Source organism: Chrysochloris asiatica, unplaced genomic scaffold, assembly GCF_000296735.1.
Source record: "Chrysochloris asiatica unplaced genomic scaffold, ChrAsi1.0 scaffold00049, whole genome shotgun sequence".
Taxonomy (NCBI): Eukaryota; Metazoa; Chordata; class Mammalia; order Afrosoricida; family Chrysochloridae; genus Chrysochloris; species Chrysochloris asiatica.
Window position 1 is genome coordinate 7,864,199 of NW_006408567.1, and position 22,317 is coordinate 7,886,515.

The 22,317-nt window shown below is 38.1% G+C and overlaps 1 protein-coding gene across 1 annotated transcript in view; it reads right to left on the reverse strand.

The window, feature by feature from the left end:
* Positions 1 to 22,317, reverse strand: part of SCAF4 (SR-related CTD-associated factor 4) — a 69,604-nt gene that overhangs the window by 37,635 nt on the left and 9,652 nt on the right. Inside the window, exons 2-7 of the mRNA XM_006862596.1 lie at positions 5,267 to 5,350; positions 4,605 to 4,649; positions 2,570 to 2,731; positions 1,410 to 1,545; positions 929 to 1,068; positions 153 to 329 (exon numbers count right to left, since the gene is read on the reverse strand). Coding sequence (XP_006862658.1) covers positions 153 to 329; positions 929 to 1,068; positions 1,410 to 1,545; positions 2,570 to 2,731; positions 4,605 to 4,649; positions 5,267 to 5,350 — 744 coding nt within the window. The remainder of the gene's footprint in view (positions 1 to 152; positions 330 to 928; positions 1,069 to 1,409; positions 1,546 to 2,569; positions 2,732 to 4,604; positions 4,650 to 5,266; positions 5,351 to 22,317) is intronic.

The following is a 22,317-nucleotide window of genomic DNA, read 5'->3' on the forward strand; positions in this document are numbered from 1 at the left end:
CTAATTTTGTTTCAAGTTTGAGAATGGGGGATTCCCCCCAAACAACAGAACAACAGAATGAACAGTCCACAGACAAGCTACACAAGTGGTAATTTCCACAATCCAAACTGAGTGATAGAAACAGTGGGGTTGGTTATGTGAGATAAGCGTACCTTGTCAAATGCAGTTTTTTGTTCAGGTGGGGGGAAAGCAGCTTTTTGTTCAGGTGGCTGTGTAGGAGCTGTCTTTAACTGAGCTGTGATAGCTTGAACCTGAGCCATCACAGCATTGTCAATGGCGGGAGATTGTGGTTTTGGAGGTTGTTGAAAAGTCTGAAGGATCTGCTGAAGCTTAAAGAATGATAAACCACACAACAAAGTATAATCATAGTATCAAAAGTTAATTTACTAAAAATCAAACAAAGAAGAAATGTGACTCAAAATAAGCATAGGTACAGAGTTAACAAAAAAAAAACCAATTTTTTACTATTAAATTTATTGTGAATGAATACAAGGATATAGTTTATGTGTAGTACAAGGTTAAAAATGTATGCTGTAAACCTAATGATATATAAAATTTTAGTGAAGGAGATGAGAAAATACAATGAATTCTGGGTCTATGATCAATCTAAGTTTTCTAGAAACATGGGGAAAAATTTCCCCAATCTAAATAATTTTAAAATCAATCAGACATGCTAGAAATGTGAACAATACCAGGCATCTAGCAGATCTCTTCAAAGAAGTAACTGCTGTTTCTCAGTGTGTTTCTCCCCTTGATTTTCCCTTTACATTTCCTTAACTACCCCATGCCATTAACTCCCCAGCGAAAGCATAATTGAGAAGTAGACATATTTTCTCCCTTAAAGTGCTCAATAATTAGAAATGGAAAATATGAACGGACGACAGTGCCTAAGCAAGAATACAATGAACTATTTGGGTTTGTAGTTTACCTGTTGCCCTTGAGTTGTCTGAAATAGTTGGGCTACAGCAGCGAAAGCGTCAGAGCTGGGCAATTGTGGCACAGCTGCTACTGAGTTTGTAGTGACTTGTGGGGGTTCAGAAGAAACTTTTACTGGAGGTGGAGGTGAACCTTAAAAAAAAAAAGGAGGAACAATAAGGTCTAAGAAAATGTAAACTTTCTCCTCAAACATCACTAAATAAAATGCCACCTAGTTTAGAATATAATATAGATTGTGATACTGCAAAATTAACCACATGTATACTACTACGTTGCATAATAGATGTAAACTATAATAAGTAGAGAAAGAGCTTGCTTTTATTAAAACTAAGAATGATGGAAAGAAACTCAGCTTCCAAGATGCAAACATGTTTCCTTCTTATGGAAAAATTCCACCAATATAAAAGATTCCAAGTTTCCATGTAGACTAAAGTTATATTATTATCTCGGCTCACAGATATACTTGACCATACCTTCATTATTAGTAACACTCTCTGCAACTGGGGCAGCATTACTGGCTCCTGCTGCCATGTCCAAAAGAGGCTGAATAATTTCAATTTTAAACACTCCATTTTTTTGCCAAAGGTTCAGTACTCGAACTATTTTACTCTGCAACATTTGACAAAACAAATATATAATGTTTATTAGTATAAATATTTATATCTCTTACAGAAAAGATAAAAATTCCCTAGACTAACATTTTCATTTTTATGAAGTCACATCCTAAATAAACGAACAAATTCAGTATCAGAATTATCTTGCTGTTAAGTGCCGTCAAGTCAGTTTCAAACCCATAGCGACCCTGTATAGGGTTTCCAAGGAGCAGCTGGTGAGCTTGAACCACTGACCTTGAGGTTCTGACCAAGTTTGCAGTCTAGTGCATTAACACCAGAATTATATAACCTGGTTAATCCACTCTTACAAGCCTTTCTTTATGGTTACAAAGAAATGTCACTGACAACCGATGTGCTATTCATTAATATAACTGTTACCTTCTATTCAAGAATTGACTTTCTTTCATTTGTGCATTTTAACAAGTGTGACACCCTTTAAAACCCCACAGAACCTACAACACTCAAAAAGTTATATACCAGTGATTGCAAACGTTCCCATTCTTTACTATTCTGAGTATGCTTACCAGTCTATCTTCACCACTGGTGAGACTGAACTTACTAAAGTTTTCTTACCTTTTTAAAGTACAAATACATGTATTATGAGAAATCAAATTTTGCAGTCTGGTTGTTAATGAATACCATCTATACTCTAGCATCTCTATATGCCAGGGGAAGTCATCAATTACTTGTCCTTTCTACTGCACAATTTCTTTTTCACTTAATTACAAGCAAGTCTTTCCAAGAACATCTTCTTTAGATATTTAGTACACTACAGCCAGCTTCAAAAATCTAGCATGTCACTGTTCTTGTTAAGTGTCAAGTTGGTTCCAACTCCTAGCGACCCAGTACAGGGCTTCCAAAGGGTAGCTGGTGAGTTTCAACCACCAACCTTGGGTTACCAGTCCAGTGCTTATCCTACAGCACCACTTCAGGATGCAAAAAAAATTAATAATATTGACATTTACGTAATAAAAAACCCAACAACATTTCTAATTTTAATTTCAAAATTTTAACTATACCTTATCTTCAGATGGACAAAGATATAAATATTGGAATGTGGCAGTAATGTTTTTAGAGAATCTTGGCCCAAAAACATCTTTATCAGTTCCAAATTGATGACGAGACTGTCTTACAATTGAATCAATTACATATAATCCTGGAACCTTGTATTCTGGTTTACACTGCAAAGATAAAGATGCAAAATCAACATTAGAAAAGCAAAATCACCACCTGACACCTAGTTATCTAACAATTCTGAAACACACATACCGGAGGGGACTTCAAAAAGTTCCTGGACATATTCCATGATCTTTTCATTCCATTTTTCTATGGAATTTTTGAAGTCTACTCACAGATACACATTGTTGTTGTTAACTGCCATTGAGTCAGTTACGACTCACAACGACCCTATAATAAATAGGGTTTTCAAGGAGCAGCTGGCTTTTTGAACCACCAGCCTTATGGATAGCAAGTCCACTGCTTAATGTAGAGTGACACACTGGATATTTTACTTTTCTTTTATTCCCTTACCTCCACCTCCCATATAAAATATCCAAGGGCAAATAATACTTTACAAAAAGACAATTTTAACAATGCATCAATTTAAATTCTATTAAAGAAGATTCGTACCAGAGAAACAAAAATTAAAATCCCATTTTTGGCTTATTAAATTAAAAGACAAAAACAAAAAAGCAGAGACATAGGTACCTACACACATAGCACAAAACTATACAACACTTACAGGAGCAATTCAAGCAAAGCCTTATTTAAAAACCCTTACTACTCTCAACTCAGTAGAGGAGGGTAAGAATTGTTGTACAAATCAAAGACTGTAAACAAATGGGACAGGCAGAAACTGCTGAATTTACTGAGCATATATTCTCAGCATCGATGAAATAGGTAAAATTTAGAAATCAAAACCAAAAATCCACTTTTGACTCTACATTTGGGAATTTGTCCTAAAGAAACAATATTAAGACATACCCAGTTTTTTTTCTTAAGGTTAGCTAATGAAGCACTGTTTTCTTAAGTAAATAATTAGAAACATCTAAATATCCAACTTACTAAATAAATTATGGTAACAATTATACAGTGGAATTCTTATAAATATTTATGATAAACTCAATGGGAAAAGACATGTCATCAATCAGTATATCCCAATGTTTACATTTATAAATGTACCTAATCCAAAAATCACTACCACCGAGTTGATTTCAACACACAGCAACCCTACCGAGACTGCCGGCCTCATCTTTCTCTTGCAGAGAGGCTGGTGGGTTCCAACTGCTGGTATTTCGGTGAGTAGCCCAATGCTTAACTCATGGTGTCACCAGGGCCCTTTATATACAAGTGAAGAGTGAAACCAAACTCATAAGTTAAAGGTGGTTGTATGTGGTGGCGTCGGTTCTGACTCATAGTGACCACCCTGCACATGGTTTCCAAGGCTGTTAACTCTTTTATGGAAGCAGAAAGCCTCATCTTTCTCCTGCAGAACTGCTGGTAGTTTCATCAAACTGTTGACCTTGAGGTTAGCAGCCTGACTCGTAATCACTACACTACCAGAGCGCCTTATAAAGGTGGCATATGTTGTTGCTGTTATGTGCTGTGGAATCAATTCCAACTCACAGCGACCCCGTTCAGGGTTTCCGAGGCTGTAGATCTTTACGGGAGCAGAAAGTCTCATCTTTCTCCCTCAGAACAGCTGGTAGTTTCAAACTGCTGACCCTGAGGTTAGCAGGCCGATTCGTAACCACTATGCTACCAGAGCTCCTTCAGCCCTCTATTAACTGCTAATGAAATAGTGATAAAAATATACACTTGTGAACTGGCAAAACTGGTTTAATTTTGATGGGGGCAGACAAGAAACACTGTTGTTGAGACTTGGCATAAATTCAGTGCCTGGATCATAGTAAGTGTTCACTCAATCAACGGTATTTCAATAAATATTTTTTGGGGGGTGGGAGTAGGGTTAAAGTGGCTTTAGAAGCAAATTACAGTTTACAAAGTAAATTATAAATACCAACCATAAACTAAATGAAATAATGAAATAGTTACCTTTTTGATGAACTTTTCTACTATTTGAACTACATGCTTATAAAGCTGAAAAGAATTAAAAAGAAAATTATCCAGTTAAATATTTCTGTATTTCCTGTAATTAGAAAATATTTAAAATCTTGACATATGTACAATTTAAATAATTCAAATGAATGAACCATGATAAATAACTCATATTACATGTCAACAAAAGAAAAAAAATCTTATGTAACAATTCAGAAAGGAATTTGTTAAAACCGAAAACTACAAAGACTCTTCCAAAAACAGATGGTCCTTTTCCTAGATTTTTAATCAACAAACCTTCATAAAGCAGCATATGGATATAGGCAACATATGGGAGGGACAGGAACAAAGGATTGGCAACTAAAATATAGTTTCTAAAGCCTGATCTTGAGCAAGACATTTATTCCAGTAGGTCCAAGTTTCTTTTATAAAAATAAGGCTAATATTTATTATAAAGATAAAAGAAAAAATTTTTCTTAGAAACTACAGTCTACAATGCAAATGCACAGAATTATGCCTTACCTTCAGCAGAGGCTGGTTAGTGCTCTTTGCTTCAGCTCTGAACTAGTGACAATATGATTTCTCATACTCAACAAAAATACATTTTTGTTTAAAAAAAAAAAATCATTTTCAAATAAATATACTTAGATTAGTCTTACCTTAATAGCTTTAATAGCAGCTTTAGTGATGAGAATCATCTTGGCTCGAGAGATGGGAGGTTTCATATCCATAAGGGAAAAGAGCTTAAAACAACAACAATAAAAGAGATGACTGTGTTAATGAAAATGTAAAGAAAACTCCAAGCAGTAATTAGGAAAGGTTCCTGTCAACAAGGATGATCCTTCAACTAAGTTTTACAAAATTAGAGGGTAAATGCCTAGATCTAAAAAGTTATCTACAATGCATTTGCTTTAAGAATACCAAAAGTTTGAAACTAAGAGTTTTAACAATTTGGCTGGCACATAAAAAGAGCTGTACTTTGTTGTTGCTGTTAAGTGTAGCTGGTTCCTACTAATAGCAACCCTGTATAGTGTTTCCAAGGAGCAGTAGGTGGTTTTGAATAGCCAATCTTGTAGTTGAAACTGACCTTGCAGTCCAATGTTTATCTTATAGTGCGCCACACAACAGGACTCTGTAAGAGCTATACTATATACCTGTATTCCAAACCAAACCCACTGCCTGCCATCAATTCTGACTCATTGCTCTTTTTAAGTGCCACTGAGTTAGTTCCGACTCAAGGCCACCCTGTATACGGTTTGAGGAGTTGCTGTTGGGTTTGAACCACTGATGTTGTGGTCCAGTGTTATTTCTACAGCATCACACCAGGACTTTCAACTCATAATAAATACAGGACTGAGTAGAAATCTTTACAGCAGCATACAGCATCCTTTTTCTCCTGTGCATCAGTTGGTGGGTTTGAAATGCTGACCTGACAGCAGCCCAAGGCTAAACCCACAAAGCCACCAAGGTACTCATGCCTGTTTTACCACTTAAAAAATAACGGGAAAAGATAGTAAGAAAAGGGAAAGATTAAATAAATAAATAAATGAACCAAGAGGTAAAAATGTTAAGTTACAAAATCTATAATGGAAAAAATTACAAAACTTTATCAGAGAACTAAAAACAATTTGAATGAAAAGAAACACATGCTCCTGGACCAACTGTTTCAGGCAAGAGTTCATCAATATCTAATGCAACATAATAAAAATATTCTCCTTGAGATATAAGCATTCACTAGTTAAAAACTATTAGAAAAATCAAAGACAGCAATCTTTTAAATTATATAAATTATAAGAAATGAATAATTTAAAATATTCAATTTCAACAGAAATCCTCAAAAGTATCAACACTACATGCTTTGTAACTGTATAGGCTATTTACAAAGGGCATATTCTGACCATTTGTAAATTATAAATTTTATTAAGAGCTTATTATTATTATTTTCTCTTTTCTGTACATACCCCTGAAACAAAGGGAAGATTTAAAAGTTAATATATAAAATTTAATGGGTAACAAAACTACTACTCAACCATTAAAAGCTTAGGGAAAAATATTTAATGAAGCCTGTCAGAGTTAATACTAATGACACAAATAAATCTTCCTGATCATTCCAAACATTGCTCATTATACATACATAAAAGAGTTGGGCACACAAGAACCAGTGTTGCTTCTGATGACACATTCCTTTTACAAAATTAATGTATTGATGATGTCATATAACCATATAAGCACAATTCAAGCAAAAGATCAGCAAAAGAAAATTCAAGAATTATAATCTAAGAGAGCGGAAGGACCTTGGTTACACTGCATAAAGAAAACAATTTGGGAAGAGAGGAAGGCGGACTGCTAACTACAACACTGGCGGTTCAAACTTACCAACTGCTCCTTGGAAACCCTATATATATATAGAACAGATTTGATAGCACTTAAAAATTATATATCAGGTGGAGTCCTAGTGTGGCGCTGTAGGATAATGCGCTCGAATGCCAGGTTGGTTTGAACTGCAAGGTCAGCAGTTCAGACTCACCAGCCGCTCCTTGGAAACTATGCAGGGTTGCTCTAGGTTGAAACCGACTCCATAGTACTTAACAACAACCACCAACAATAACATGTATCAAGTAACACTGACTTAGGTGGCTCATTATTTCATTTAATCACATTAACAGTTAAGCTGGATTTTGTTACATCTGTTCTAATGAAAAGAAAAAAAAAGTTTTATCTGTTTTAGATGATCTCCGGGGAATATATGGAGTCCTGGTGTGGCGCTGTGGATTAATGCGCCAGACTGTAAAGTTGTTTGAACTGCAAGGTCAGCAGTTCAAGCTCACCAGCTGCTCCTCGGAAACCCTATACAGGCACTTCAGAACAACAACAGGGACTATATATGAACTAAAATTTATTGATTCTAAGAATTCAAAATCCCTAGCAGGATACTCATGACCTTACACAATGCTGCAGAGAACATTAACTCTGATGGATGAATACAGCAAATAGGCAGACATCCTTGTTTTAAGGGTAACAATGAGATACAGAGAAATTTAATCTGGAATGACTACTGAATATCCAGAATCCCTGGGTTGTGCAAACAGTTAATGCATTTGGCTGCTAACCTATAAGTTGAAGGTTCAAGTACACTCAAAAGCACTATGGAACAAAGCTCTGGCAATACTATTGAAAACTCTACCATTGAAAACCATAGAGATCACAGTACTACTTTGGCATACACAGACTTATCATGAAATACAATAAACTTGACAGCAATTTTTAAAATTGAATATCCAGAGATTTTCGGTTGTCTGAAATATCGATCTGGAGCATACAAGGTCTACGATAGAAAATGCAAGGTCAGAGAATAAAAGGCATCAAAAGAGCTGCAAGGACATATGAAATCAAAAAGTATTGCGATAGCGCTCCTCTCTGGTATTCACTTCCAAGATGACAAAGAAAAGGATTAACAATGGTCATGCCAAAAAGGGTCGTGGCCACGTGCAACCTATTTGCTGCACGAACTGCACCCACTGTGTGCCCAAAGGCAAGGCCATTAAGAAGTTCGTAATTTGAAACACAGTAGGGGCTGCAGCCATCAGGGATATTTCCACAGTGAGTGTCTCCGATGCATCCGTGCTTCCCAAGCTGTATGTGAAACTGCTTTATTGTGTGAGCTGCGCCATTCACAGTCAGGTGGTCAGGAACCGGTCTTGTGCAGCTCGGAAGGACCGAACACCCCCACCCCGATTCAGACCTGCAGGTGCTGCCCCACAACGACTACCAAAGCCCATGTAAAGAAGGGAATCCTTAAAAACGGAAGTAAAACTAACCTGCAAGAAAATAAAGTGACTCCGGGATACAGGGATTGAGACATGGTTGGAATGGGGAAAAGGGGGGAATAATGTTAAGATTCTTGGCTATCTTATGAATCCTGGTTTCCCTTGCATACCATTATAAAATAGACACTTGAGGGGGAGAGAAAGGAATAGCCAGAAATATCACCATAGAAAACTTGTAAGTACGTGTTCTGCCTATAACTGATTGGAATACCTAAAATGGGGCTACAACGTGCCCAGTGAAGGAGGCTTCCTGTGGAGCCTCTGCATTACGTAAGACCATAGGTGAAATCCTGAACAGTAGTCACAATCTTCTGAGATGGGAAATTTCCACTTGAAAGGACAAGCAGACCAGCCTGGAGCAGCTAGAAGAACAGAAGATACCTCTTGAAATAAAGACCTACAGGAAAAATACAAAATATAGGCAGACCGACTGTTACTACAATAACAAGCAAGTTGCTCGCCCAGGAGACATCAAGGCAAGTGGTCAGGTCCCCTCGGAGCAAACCCCCTTCCAACACTAAGACTCAATGGTAATACACGCTCTGATTGGTGACCACATTTGTCACCGATAAGGAGAAGTGAGGGAAAACAGCAATGAAGTTGTGAGCTAAGCCCTACAATGTTTAACAGACTCCTGTGAACCCACGTAGAGATCTAGTTGGCCAGTAGTGTGGCAAGACCTAGGGACTCTTGGGTCTGGAGTCACTGACATAGCCACAGAGGACTAGAGTGGAGAGTGAAGCATCCAGCTGATAAGAAGACAGGGCATATGCTCAACACCCACACTTGCAGATAATACTCACTTGACCTGCCTTCAATGACTGGATGATCAGAGCTCAACTAGAAGAAGAGGGAAAAAAAGAGGTAACAAATCTTTACAGCGAGGATCATTCCCACGGCCCCTTCCATGCACAGAGTAGACAGGGATGGGCAACTTGGACACTGTCTACCCAAAATTGGGGAGGGCTTCAAAGGCAAGAAGTGACTGGCTTACAAGACGTAACCTAGATCTAGAGGTCGTGGAGGAAGTTAGACTCTCCACTGAGAAGTATCCAGTCTGTCTAGGCAGGGCTGATGAAAGGAAATGAGGACAGGTCTCTTGTGATACAACAGTGAATAACTGTTATCAGGACTGCTTGTGAGGGATGGAAATGTAAAGGTAGACGTTTTGTAGCAAGGAGGGGAGTGATTAACTTTGCAGTCTAGGAGCAGAGGTCCCTAGGACCATCAAGGGAGAAGAGCGGAGAACGGGACCCTATCCAGAGAAGCAGTGATGCCTGAGATGCAGGCAGAGATGATGACATGGAGAGATGGAGCAGCTAGGGATTTTAGAAACAGAGAGGGATAGGGGCTGTGTGCTGACGACTTGGGGGCAGGTTGTAGGGTATACCCTGTGGTTTGTTGATGATGCATGGAGGGGATTGTAACCATGGCAATGAATGATATACAATAGGATGAATGTATAACTAATGTTCTCCCATGTAAACTATCACATAATGCAGAATAAAACATTTTTTAAAAATGAAAATTACACTAAACAACAACAAAAAACAAGTGTTGCAATAAAATCATAGAAACCTTTATGAAACAAAAAAATTAAAATGTGAAGCTGTTTCCGGATATACCCTCCATCTTACTTTACATACTCCATGTCTATAACAGGGATGCGGACTGTCCGACACGCATAATCATTTGGTCTAGCCCTGCGCCAAGGCAACTGCAGTTCCAGTGGTGGTGGTGGTGGTGGTGGTGGTGATGTGCCGTCAAACCAGTTCCAGCTCATAGAGACCCTGTATAGGGTTTCCATGGAGTGGCTGCTGAGTTTGAATCACCAACCTTGCGGTTCAAAATCACCTTGTGGTCCAGTGTTTTATCACCCAGTGCCACACCACAGGAGTTAATTAAATGTTTGACCAAATACAGCAGGCTAATTTTTAAGTTGTTAACTTTGTATGGTCTGCAAATGATGCTATAAATTTTGGCAGAAAATAGGATCCCCACTCCTGCTCTAAATTTTCTCCAAAGAAAGTTTAGAGGTGGAATGGGAATCTGTGACTTACACATCAAATGGCAATTTTGGTACCTTTGAGAAACTCTAATCATGTTCCTCTTATTGAGTTTTGCAAACAAAAATAAGTCTGAAGGGGCAAGATCTGGGCTGTCGGGTGGGTGGGGAAACATTGTGAACATTATTCTTGTAGAATAACCCTTTCTGCCCTCAAAGAATAAATAGGTGAATTGTGATGGGGAAAAAAATCCCTTTTCTAACTTTTCCAGGATAAGTAAGCCCTATGTCTTTCAAGAAAATCTATCAAGATTACCACTTTGGAGTCCTCCAAAACAGTCACCATACCTTCTGAGCTCAAGTCTCTTGCCTTGAAATTAAACTAGACCAGTACATCTCAAAAGCCATTGTTTTGACTGGATGTTTTCTTGGGAAGGCACCTTAACAACACTAAGACAAGCGTATTACTTAAGAGAACTTTTGAGCAGCCATCCACTGATCACAGATACAAGTTTGGAATAAAACCAGGAACCCCAGTAGTAATACTTTTGATGTCTCCTTGTTTGTATACACATATGTGGATTCCAAATAGAAAGTAATACATGTTGTTGTTAATTGTCATTAAATCATGTCCAATGTTACCCTGTCCTGTAATTCATGATTACTGGTATGCTCCAGTCCATTGTTGTGGTCACAGTGTATTCTGGAGCTTTCCAATCTTGGGCCTCACCTTCAGCAGTGCACTTTGGACAACAGTCTGTTGTAACCCACAGAGTTTTCAGCTGCTGATTTTCAAAGTTGATTGCCAGGTCTATCTTCTTAGTCTTAGGCTGAAAGTTCTGTTAAAATCTGTCCATCATGGATGACTATGCTGTTATTAGGAATAAAGGTGGCATAGCTTCCAGCATCACGTTGTTCTTGTTAGGTGTGCCATCGAGTCAGTACCTACCATAGTGACCTTATGCACAGCAGAACAAAACACTACCCAATCCTGGGCCAACCACACTACTGTTGCCACACTTGAGTCCATCGATGCTGCCATTTGGCCAATCCATCTCGTTGGGGGTCTTCCTCTTTTTCTCTGACCCTCCAACTTACCAAACATGATATCCTTCTCCAGTGACTGGTCCCTCCTGACAATATGTCCAAAGTATGAGAGATGTAGTTGGGCCATCTTGGCCTCTAAGGAGCACTCTGGCTGCACTTCTTCCAATACAGATCTGTTGGTTCTTTTAGCAGCCCATGGCCCTAGAAATAGTCTCCTCCAACACCATAACTCAAAAGCATCAATTCTTCTACAGTCTTCCTGATTCGCTGTCCAGTTTTCGCATGCATATGAGGTTATCGAAAATATCACGGCTTGGGTCAGGCACACCTTAGTCTTCAAGCTGACATCTTTGCTCTTCAACACTTTAAAAAGGTCTCGTGCAGCAGATTTGCCTAAGGCAATACGTCATTTGATTTCTTGACTATTGCTTCCTTGAGTGTTGGTAGTTGATCCAAGAAGAATGCAGTTCTTAAAAACTTCAATTTTTTCTCCATTGCTAAGAATGTTGTTTATTGGTCCACTGGTGAGGAGGACGTAGAAGAATTGATGCTTTTGAGGTATGGTGTTGGAGGAGACTATTTCAAGGGCCATGGGCTGCCAAAAGAATCAATAGATCGGTTTTGGAAGTGCAGCCAGAGTGCTCCTTGGAGCTGGAGGCCAGGATGGCCAAACTTTGTCTTTCATACTTGGGACATATTGTCAGGAAGGGCAAGTTGCTAGAGAAGGATATCATGTTTGATAAGTTGGAGGGTCAGAGAAAAAGAAGAAGACCCCCCAGCAAGACGGATTGGCCAAGTGGCATTATCGATCGGCCCAAGTGTGGCAACAGTAGTGAGGTAGGCCCAGGATTGGGCAGTGTTTTTCATTCTGCTGTGCATAAGGTTGCTATGGATCGGTACTGACTCGATGGTACACCTAACAACAACAACTTAGGAAAATTAAAAAAAATATTTAAACAATTCACATAAAAGCATTCAGTATATAACAGATGTTAACTAGTATTTACCACCACACATAATTTGCTGGAAAAAATAATGAATCCTAGAGATAATATACAGTAGCGTTTAAACGTAATAGATATCGACAAAACTGCTCTTTAGTGGAACAGAAAAAAACAGAACACTACTGTACATAGTAAGCCTAAGCACTGTTTTGTGAAATCGCCTGAGTTTTGTGTATGGGTATACAGGCACTACCAGACAAGTCCTGTGTAAAATGCAATTCTGTGTGGGTTGTAGTAAAAATAGTATGAAAGGTACTGCATCAAGGAAAGATTATTCTACTTCAGAAGTGAGGAAAACAAGGTCCAAACTGACTACTGGTTAAGACTCAGTGACCTTGCATAGGGTTTCTGATGAGCAGCTAGTGGTCTTAGGCACCAACCTTGACGTTCAAGTTGGCCTTTCAGTCTAGTGGTTTATCCTATAGACACATCAGGAGTCCAAACTGACTGCTGTTGTTGTTGTCAAATGCCATCAAGACAGTTTTGTCCCATAGAGACCCTGTATAGGGTTTCCACTGAGCAGCTGGTGAGCTTATAAACCACGAAACTTGAGGTTCAAACTGACTTTGCAGTCCAGGGCATTAACCGACAGCGCCACACCAGTCAAACTGACTACTTTGTTGTTTAGTGTTGTGAGTCAGTTCCGACCCATAGTGACCCTGTATAGCGTTTCTGAGGAACAACTGGTGAGATTGAACCGCTGACCTTTAAGTTCAAATGGCTTTGCAGTCTGGCACATTAACCCACAGAGCCACACCAGGACTCCTAGTCATCTTTAATAATGTGTAGATGGCTTTACACAATGAATGCATTTCTGACATACAAAACTATATCCGCTTTAATGAAATTACAACAGAATCTGGGTATGGCCATGTGGATGATTCTAGGGAAATTACTTAACCTCTCCCAGCCAGTAATCTCAAATGTATAAAGGATTTAGTTGTACCTAGTGGAGTCCTGGTGTGGAGCTGTACGTTAATGCGCTATATTGCAAAGTTGTTTTGAGTTGCAAGCTTAGCAGTTCAAGTTCACTGGTCGCTCCTTGAAAACCCTATACAGGGTTGCTGTGGGTAGGATGTGTCATTAAGTACAAGATGGTCTTTGACAGGATACCCATACACCTAACAGAAGACCAGTTAATACCACTATTATTCAAATTCATGCACCAACCATTAAAGCCAGTGGTGATGGTGAAACTGAAGAATTCTACCAACTTCTTCAGTCTGAAATTGACCAAACATGGAGTAAAAATGTGTTGATAATTATTAGCGATTGGAATGCAATGGTTATAACACAAAGAGGAAGGCTCAATGGTTGGAAAATTGGCCTTGGTCATAGAAACGATGCTAGAGATCGCTGGATAGAATTTTGCAAGACCAATGACTTCTTCATTGTAAATATCTTCTTTAAACAACATAAAAGACAAACGGACCTCACCAGATGGAATACATGGAAATCAAATTGACAACATGTGTGCAGAGAGACAGTGGAAAGCTCCATACCTTCAGCCAAAACAAGGCCAGGGGCAAACTGTATACTAGATCATCAATTGCTCATATGCAAATTCACACTGAAGAAAATAAAACAAGTCCACAAGAGCCAAAATATGACCTTGAATATATCCCACCTGAATTTAGAGATCATCTGAAGCACAGTTTTAATGCATTAAACACCAGAATAGTTGTGGGACGACATCAAGAACATCATACAGGAAAAAAACAAAAGGTCATTAAGAAGACAAGAAAAAGATGCAAATGCGTATCAAAAGAGACTCTGAAACTTGCTCTCCAGCATAAGATGCTAAAGTAAATGGAAGAGGTGAGGAGGTACAGAAGATTTCAAAGGTCAGCTCGAAAAGACAAAGCCAAATATAACAAAATGTGCAAAAAGGAGAAACACATGCTCAGCATTTGTCAAGCTGAGGGAACTGAAGAAGAAATTCAAATCTAGACCTGCAGTACTGAAGGATTTTATGGGCAAACTGGAGTCCTGCTGTGGTTTTGAGTTAATGCATGGACTGCAAAGTTGGTTTGAACCACAAGGTTAGCAGTTCAAGCTCACCAGCCACTCCTCAGAAACCCTATACAGGGTCACTATATATTGGAACCGACTCAACAGCACTTTAACAACAACAATAACAGGCAAATTGGGCAAATTATCCAGTGATTCAGAAAGCATCAAAAGAAGATGGAAGGAATACATAGTCATTGTACCAAAAAGAAACGGTCAATGTTCAACTATTTCAAGAGATAGCATGTGATTTAGAGTCAATGTTCCTGAAGGAAGAGTTCCAAAGTGCATTCAAGGCACTGGCAAAAAACAAGGCACCATGAATTGATGAAATACAAACTGAAATACTGCAACAAACTGATGCAACACTGGAAGCACTCACTCATCTATGCCAAGAAATTTGCAAGACAACTCCCTGAGCAACAGACTGGAAAGATCCGTATTGTGCCCATTCCAAAGAGAGGTGACCCAATGGAATGCAGAAATCCTTGGACAGTATCATTGACATACCATGTGAGTAAAGTTTTACTCAAGGTAATCCAAAAATGGCTGCAACCATATATTGACAGATAAATTCCCAAAATTTAAGTTGGATTCAGGAAAGGACACAGAACAAGGGATATCACGGCTGTTGTTAGCTGGATCTTGGCTGAAAGCAGAGAATACCAGAAAGATGTTTACTTGTACTTCACTGACTCTGTAAAGGCTTTCAATTGTGTGGATCAGACAAACTACGGACAACAAGGGACAACAAGCTGGATTATATTAAGAGAAACGAGGCATTAGGATCGGAGGAAGGCTCATTAACAACCTGCGATATGCAAATGATACACTCTTGCTTGCTCAAAGTGAAGAGGACTTAACTGATGAAGATCAAAGACCACAAGTTTTGGTATGGGTTGCATCTCAATGCAAAGAAAACAAAAATCCTCACCAATGGACCAATAAACAACATCCATATAAATGGAGAAAAGACTGATGTTGTAAAAAGACTTCATTTTGCTTGGATCAACTATAAACACTTATGGAAGCAGCAGTCAAGAAATCAAACAACATATTGCATTAAGCTAATCTGCTGCACAAAACCTCTTTAAAGTGTTGATGAGCAAAGATGGCAGTTGCAGGACTATCCCTGACACAAGTCATGATATTTTCAATACCATCACATGCATGTGAAAGTTGGACAGTGAATAAGGAAGACCACAGAGAGTTGATGCATTTGAGTTATGGTGTTAGGAATATTGAAAAGATCCATGAACTGCCAAAAGATCACATCTGTGTTGAAAGAAGTACAGCTGATTCATACTCTTTGGAAGCCAGGATGGCCAAACTTTGTTTCACATACTTCTTTGGTCATATTAAGAGGAGGGACCAGTTACTGGAGAAGGATATATCATGTTTGGTAAAGTGAGGCCGGAGAAAAAGAGGAAGATTCCCAATGAGATGGTGTGGCACAATGGCGGCAGCAACGGGCTCAGGTGTAGCAATGATTGTAAGGTTGGCCCAGGACCAGGCAGTGTTTCTTTCTGTTGTGCATAGAGTCGCTATGACTCAGTACCGACTCAATGACACCGAACAACAACAATGGTTACAGCAGTCTTCTTTAACTCCAAATCTGACTCCTGAAGCTTTTTCTCACCTATGCGAGTTCTGTCTCTGGAGCACAAAACAATAGTGATCCTTTTCACACACATGACAACTTCAAATATTTAAAGATAACTAGCATGTTTCTTCCTTTTATCTTCTATTAGTCAAATGATGCCTTTTAGATCTGATTATTCTATTTAGTCTTGATATAAACTCCCTTTAAGTATATGTTATCCTACACTATACATTGGAATGGACTTGACAGCACTTGACAAGAACCCTATTCCAGTGTCCAGATATTATTATACAATCCTGTATTCATAAAATCTAATATTGAGTTCGATTTTAGTTATATAAAGTGTTAGCAATGTTTCTTATTGCTGCTATAACAAATTATGACAAACTTAATGTCTTAAACCACAAATTTATTATCTTACAGTATTAGAAAACAGAAGTCTCACTGATCTAAAAAGCAAGGTATCAGCAGGGACATATTTCTTCTGGAGAATGTAAGCAAATCCATCCCTCACCTTTTCCAACTTCTAGAAAGCACCTACATTCCTTGGCTCCTGCCTCCATATCTTCAAAAGTCAGCAGCACAGCATCTTCTCTGACCTGTTTTATCACATCATTTTGACTCTTATCCTCGCTTATGAAAATCCTTATAATTACATTAGGCCTACCCTGGAAGACCCCCAATGACATAGCAGCAGCAATGGGCTTACAGCATAGTTACAATTGAGAGGTTGGTGCATGACTGAGCAGTATTTTATTCTGTTGTGTAGAATGTTGCTATGAGTTGGTACCAACTCAACAGCACTTAACAACTCTGTATGTCACTCTCAAGATCCTTAATCACATCTGTAAAGATACTTACACCATGTAAAATAACATATACACTAGCCAAAATGGGGAGCTACAAAGGCAAAAAGTTACTGGCTTTCAAGTTTTTAAGAGGGAGCTTAGTTTCAAAGAGTGCAGGGGAAAATAGAATCTCCACTGAATATTTTCTGTCTAGACGAGACTGGTGAAAGGAGATGGGAATAAGACTCTTGTGATTCAATAGTGAATAATTGCTATCAGGACTGATTGTGAATGTTGCAAATGTAGAACTTTGTAATAAGAGGGGAGTGGCGATGTTGCAGTCCAGGAACGGAGGACCCTGGGACCATCAAGGGAGAAGAGCTGAGTGTGGGGCCCTTTCTAGAGAAACAGCAACACCAGAGATAGAGGCAGAGATGATGATGTGGAGACACAGAGCTGCTGGGGACTAAACTCAAGGAAGGAGAGAAGTTGTGTGCTGGCAGTCAGGGGGCTGAAGTGCAGGGTATACCCTTTGGTTGTTTGAACGGTTATACATTTTTGAGTGCTTCGGTGTACATCCAGGGGAAAAAAACAACAACAAAAAAGAGGGATTGGAAGTAAATGCTGTTGAATGATGATGCATGGGGTGGTGGTGGTTATATGCTATGGAGTCAGTTCCGACTCACAATGATCCTGTACAGAGTTTCCGAAGCTGTAAATCTTTACGGGAGCAGAAAGCCTCATCTTTCTCTTGCGGAACAGCTGGTAGTTTCAAACTACTGACCTTGAGGTTCGCAGACCAATGTGTAATCACTACGCTACCAGAGCTCCTTGATGATGCATGGAGGGGATTGTAGTCATTGCAATGAAATGAAGTACAATAGGATGAAATGTAAAGCTGATGCTCTCCCATGTAAGGTATCACTCAATTCGCAATAAAAACTTAAAAACAAAAAACATATACATAGGTTCTAGGAAACAGAACAGGGTCATTATTCAGTCTACCAGTTTATTACCTTTTAAAAGTGCTTCAATCATTAACACATCTAAACTGAAAAGAGTTTCCACAGAAATCTCTGTCACACTAAATAATCAGATTGTTATGAAGTCCACTTTGTAGCTTTCTTCCAAGTCCATGGTTTGCACAAAATTAACCAGAACTACACCTACTGGCAGGATGACCAATTATTTCATATTCTTTGGATATTGACAGTCATCTAAAATCTACTCAGTAATCCTATCTTGCCTTATTTATAATTTATTCATGATGAAACCATGTCAATTATCTTTCTGAAATTTTTAATTTATAATCTTCACTAGGTATAATGCATTTTATATAAAAAAGTTGAATTTAGTCTTGTAAATTGTTACTGAATCTGGTCTGGCTCCTAGCAATTACAATTCCTAGAAACTCAGAAAAGTGTCTAACAGAACTGGCAACAATCTAAATTACTGGTATATGAAATCTACAATTTCTGGAATATACTTTTTCCTATGTGATACCAAAACAGTGAAAGGAACTGGCAGGCTACATATCAGTCAGTCAAAGTAATTTATTATAGCCTTAAACTTCTCAAGCAATAAATACATCCTTTCAAAATCTCTCAGTGAGATGTGATACTTAAAACTTTAAAAACTTTACTTAAATTTACTTTATAATGAACTATAATGATTACACCCAGTAGTCATTTCTTTGCCATTATGACTTCCAAGATGACAAAGCAATTTTCTGTACACTGTTAAACACATTATAAAAGACAAACTTTTTTAACAAAAGATAAATTATGAAAAAATTTTTTTAAATTCTCTTTTCTGAAAAGATGCTTTCTCCATCTAACCATAGTCTAAAGACCCATACTCCATAAAACTTGTTGCCAGAGCCAATGGTAAGGGACAATTTATAGTTTCTTATTATTACCTGACATTTTATTGTATGCTTTTAATATACAATTTTCCAAAGATTTGTTTAGGCCAACACTTCCTTACTGGGAAATAAAACCAGGGAAAGTAGATTATATTAAATAAGTTCCTCCATGACATTCTCAGTACCAAGAGTGATGTGAGACACAGTGATATTAAAAATATATAGTGAAAAACTCAATTAACAAAGGAAATGTCATCGGCTCTGTAGGATAAGCACTGGAATACTTATCACAAGGTTGGCAGTTCAAACGTATCAGCTGCTCCTCAGAAATTCTACACAGGGTTGCAATGAATTGGTGACTTGATGGCACTTAAGAAATACAGAAAAATAAAGCCAAACCTTACCAAGAATCAAAGAACAAATTAAAACAATGATACACAATTCTTTAACTGGCACTGAGTATAGATTGTTAAGTGTTCTTAAGCTATAAATCTTTGTGGGAGTATCTTTCTCCCTCAGAGCAGTTGGGCTCAACCTACCAACCTTGTGGTTATCCAACCTATGCTTATCCTACAGGGCCACTACACTCCCTGAGTGTAAATCAGCATAAACATTCATATTCTACTGATGAGACCTAATTTGTGTCTCCCTGTTAGGGAGGATCTTTTTTTAAAATGTTACTGAAAATAAACACAGTATCCTATACCACATCAACAATTTCTACTTGTACAAGTGACACTGATAACATCATTCTTCAAGCTGTAAAACCATTCTTACACTCCTTTTCTGAATCTTTCCTCCAGTTAACACAATCATACTGGCCCTCCTCACCTCCTAAACCAACTTCCTATCTAAATTTCAAGCTGCTTCTTAGCAGTTTGATCCCATAAAGACCGTTCTTTAAAATAAGCATAACATTTAAGGCATTCTTTACTAATGAAACCAAAATACTGGTAGGTGTAAAGATAACTTTAAGGGCTATTTTTTATTTAAGGTTTAACCACATTAAATATTAACTCAGGGCAAGAGCTTCAGGGGGCCCATACAACTTCAATGACTTCAAAAAGATGGAATTTCATGAAAATTTTAAATTCTTTTCTCCATCTCACCCCTTTGGATGAGTATTCTTCTATGGAATCGTTGATCAATTCAAGAGGGCTTCACAAAGTTTTAAGACAAATGGAATTAAAAGATAATGGCATCTTTCCATTAAGTTTTTGAAACCACCTCGTACTGATAGTCAGCCACCATCCCGTTCTTCTAGTCTCTTGGCAAAGTAGGTAGCTGTTCTTGGAGACAATTAACAACACATTCCATTTCCCTGTCCCTTGCCTGACTCCTCCTTCCTCTGTTGCTCCAAAAGAATAGAGACCAACTGAATGGGTGCTTGATAACTTTTAACACCATTTGACTTTTTAATGAAGGACAAATTGTATTATGCAACAAAGCATCTAGGACCTAATCTTAGCAGATGGCAAGAAATCCATAAATGTTTATTATTATTACTATGGAGTGAGTCCTGGTGTGGCCCTGTGGGTTAATGCACTGGACTGCAGTCAGTTTGAACCGCAAGGTCGGTGGTTCAAGCTTAACAGCCACTCCTTGAGAAACCTATATATAGGGTCATTATGGTCACTATTGGTCAGAACTGACTCCATGGCACTTACCAAAAACAACATGCCAATGAACCAAGGAAGGAGAATGAAAGCACTTGATACTTTATGTCTTCATATCATGAAAGACTCGGTAATCGTATTAAAATTTCTTAACACAGTGAGGGGCAATAAAACACAAATACTCTAAAACATTAATGGTATATCATTAGTATACCCCTCCCATTCTGAAATGTAAATTTACCTAATCTGCACCCCCTGAACTGTGGTGGTGAAATGGCTAAGCACTTGGCTGTTAACAGAAAGGTGGGCAGTTCAAACTCAGAGACTACACAGCAGAAAGTCTGGTAATATGCTTCCATAGAAACTGATATTATTGTTAAGATACCGTATCAAGTCCATTTTGATTGAAAGCAACACCATGTAAGAGTCGAACCGCTCCCAAAGAATTTTCATGTCAGCAGTGTGTGCTGTGGTTATGATAAAGCACTGGACTGAAAAAGGTTTGAACTATAAGGTTGGCAGTTCAAACTCACCAGCCTCTCCTTGGAAATCCTACAGAGTCACTGTGAGTCAGAATCAACTCCATGGCACTTAACAACAACACAATCTTTCAAAGAAAGATTACTAGGTTTTTCTCTCATGGAACCATCATGTGGATTCAAATTATCAACAGTTTTACTGTCACTCTGGGTGCCTATGAGCCAATATGTCATCTAATAACAACAATCTGAATTTATTCTAAAATAAAAAAATATATAATTAGCTTTTTAGCTTTTCATCTGTTTATGATGCAGAATGCACCTTTTGAATATAAATACAATTATGTGATAAGAGAATATGCTTACATATAATCATCACTACCAGATGACTTCTCCACAGAGTAGATAACTTGTCTCTGAATAGTTATTGTGCTTAAATCAATTACTTGCAAATCTTTCAATAAAACTTATCAAAAGTACTAAAACACACTTTAAGCGAAGCCCCTGAAATATAATATTCAAATTTGGGTAATCATTGTCAAATATACAATACCTGTTGACACCTGGGCATTAGAGAAAGTATTCCTTTAATTACTAATTTATTCTGATATAAATTCAATTTGGAGTCCTGGTGAGGCACTGTAGGATAAGCAGTGGACTGCTAATCACAAGGTTGGTGGTTCAAACCCACCAACCACTGACTTGATAGCACTTAATGACAAATTAAATTTACTCCCCACAGAATCAAAGCCTTTGAAATCTAAACATTTACTTTTTCATTCACATGAAGGTATGGAGACAAGAAAGGTCTGTCATCAACATTAAGTACTCCTAATTGCGTAGTGGTTACGAATCGGGCTGCGAACATTAAGGTCAGCGGTTCAAAACTACCAGCCGCTCCGTGGGAGAAAGATGAGGCTTTCTACTCCTGTAAAGATTTACACCCTCGGAAACCCTGTACAGGGTCGCTATGGGTCGGAACCGACTCGACGGCACTTAACAACAATAATTAAACATTACAAATAGAAAAACAGTTCATTTACTTCTCCATAAATTTCACTTTAGATTTTGAAAGATTCCAAGCCAGATCTTTTTGTACATTAATACTCTCATGTTCAATGGGCTAATAAAAATTCATCTATTTCTTCCTAAATTTCTTTACCATATTACATTCTCCCAAAAAACTTGTCAATTTCTAATTTCAGCATTTTTAAACTACATTTTTACAAAACACACACAAGTGTAAATACGTACTAATATTAAATATGACACCATTTTTAGAACTTTAATTCCTATATACATTGAAAAATGAAATATTACAGGGTCATAAGTTGTTGTTAAGTGCTGTCGAGTCAGTTCCGACTCATAGTGATCCTGCATAGGGCTTGAGGAGCAGCTGGTATAGTATAAGAATTAAACTTTACCTGTTTTTTCCCCTAACATATCATTTTATCCCCTTAATTCTGT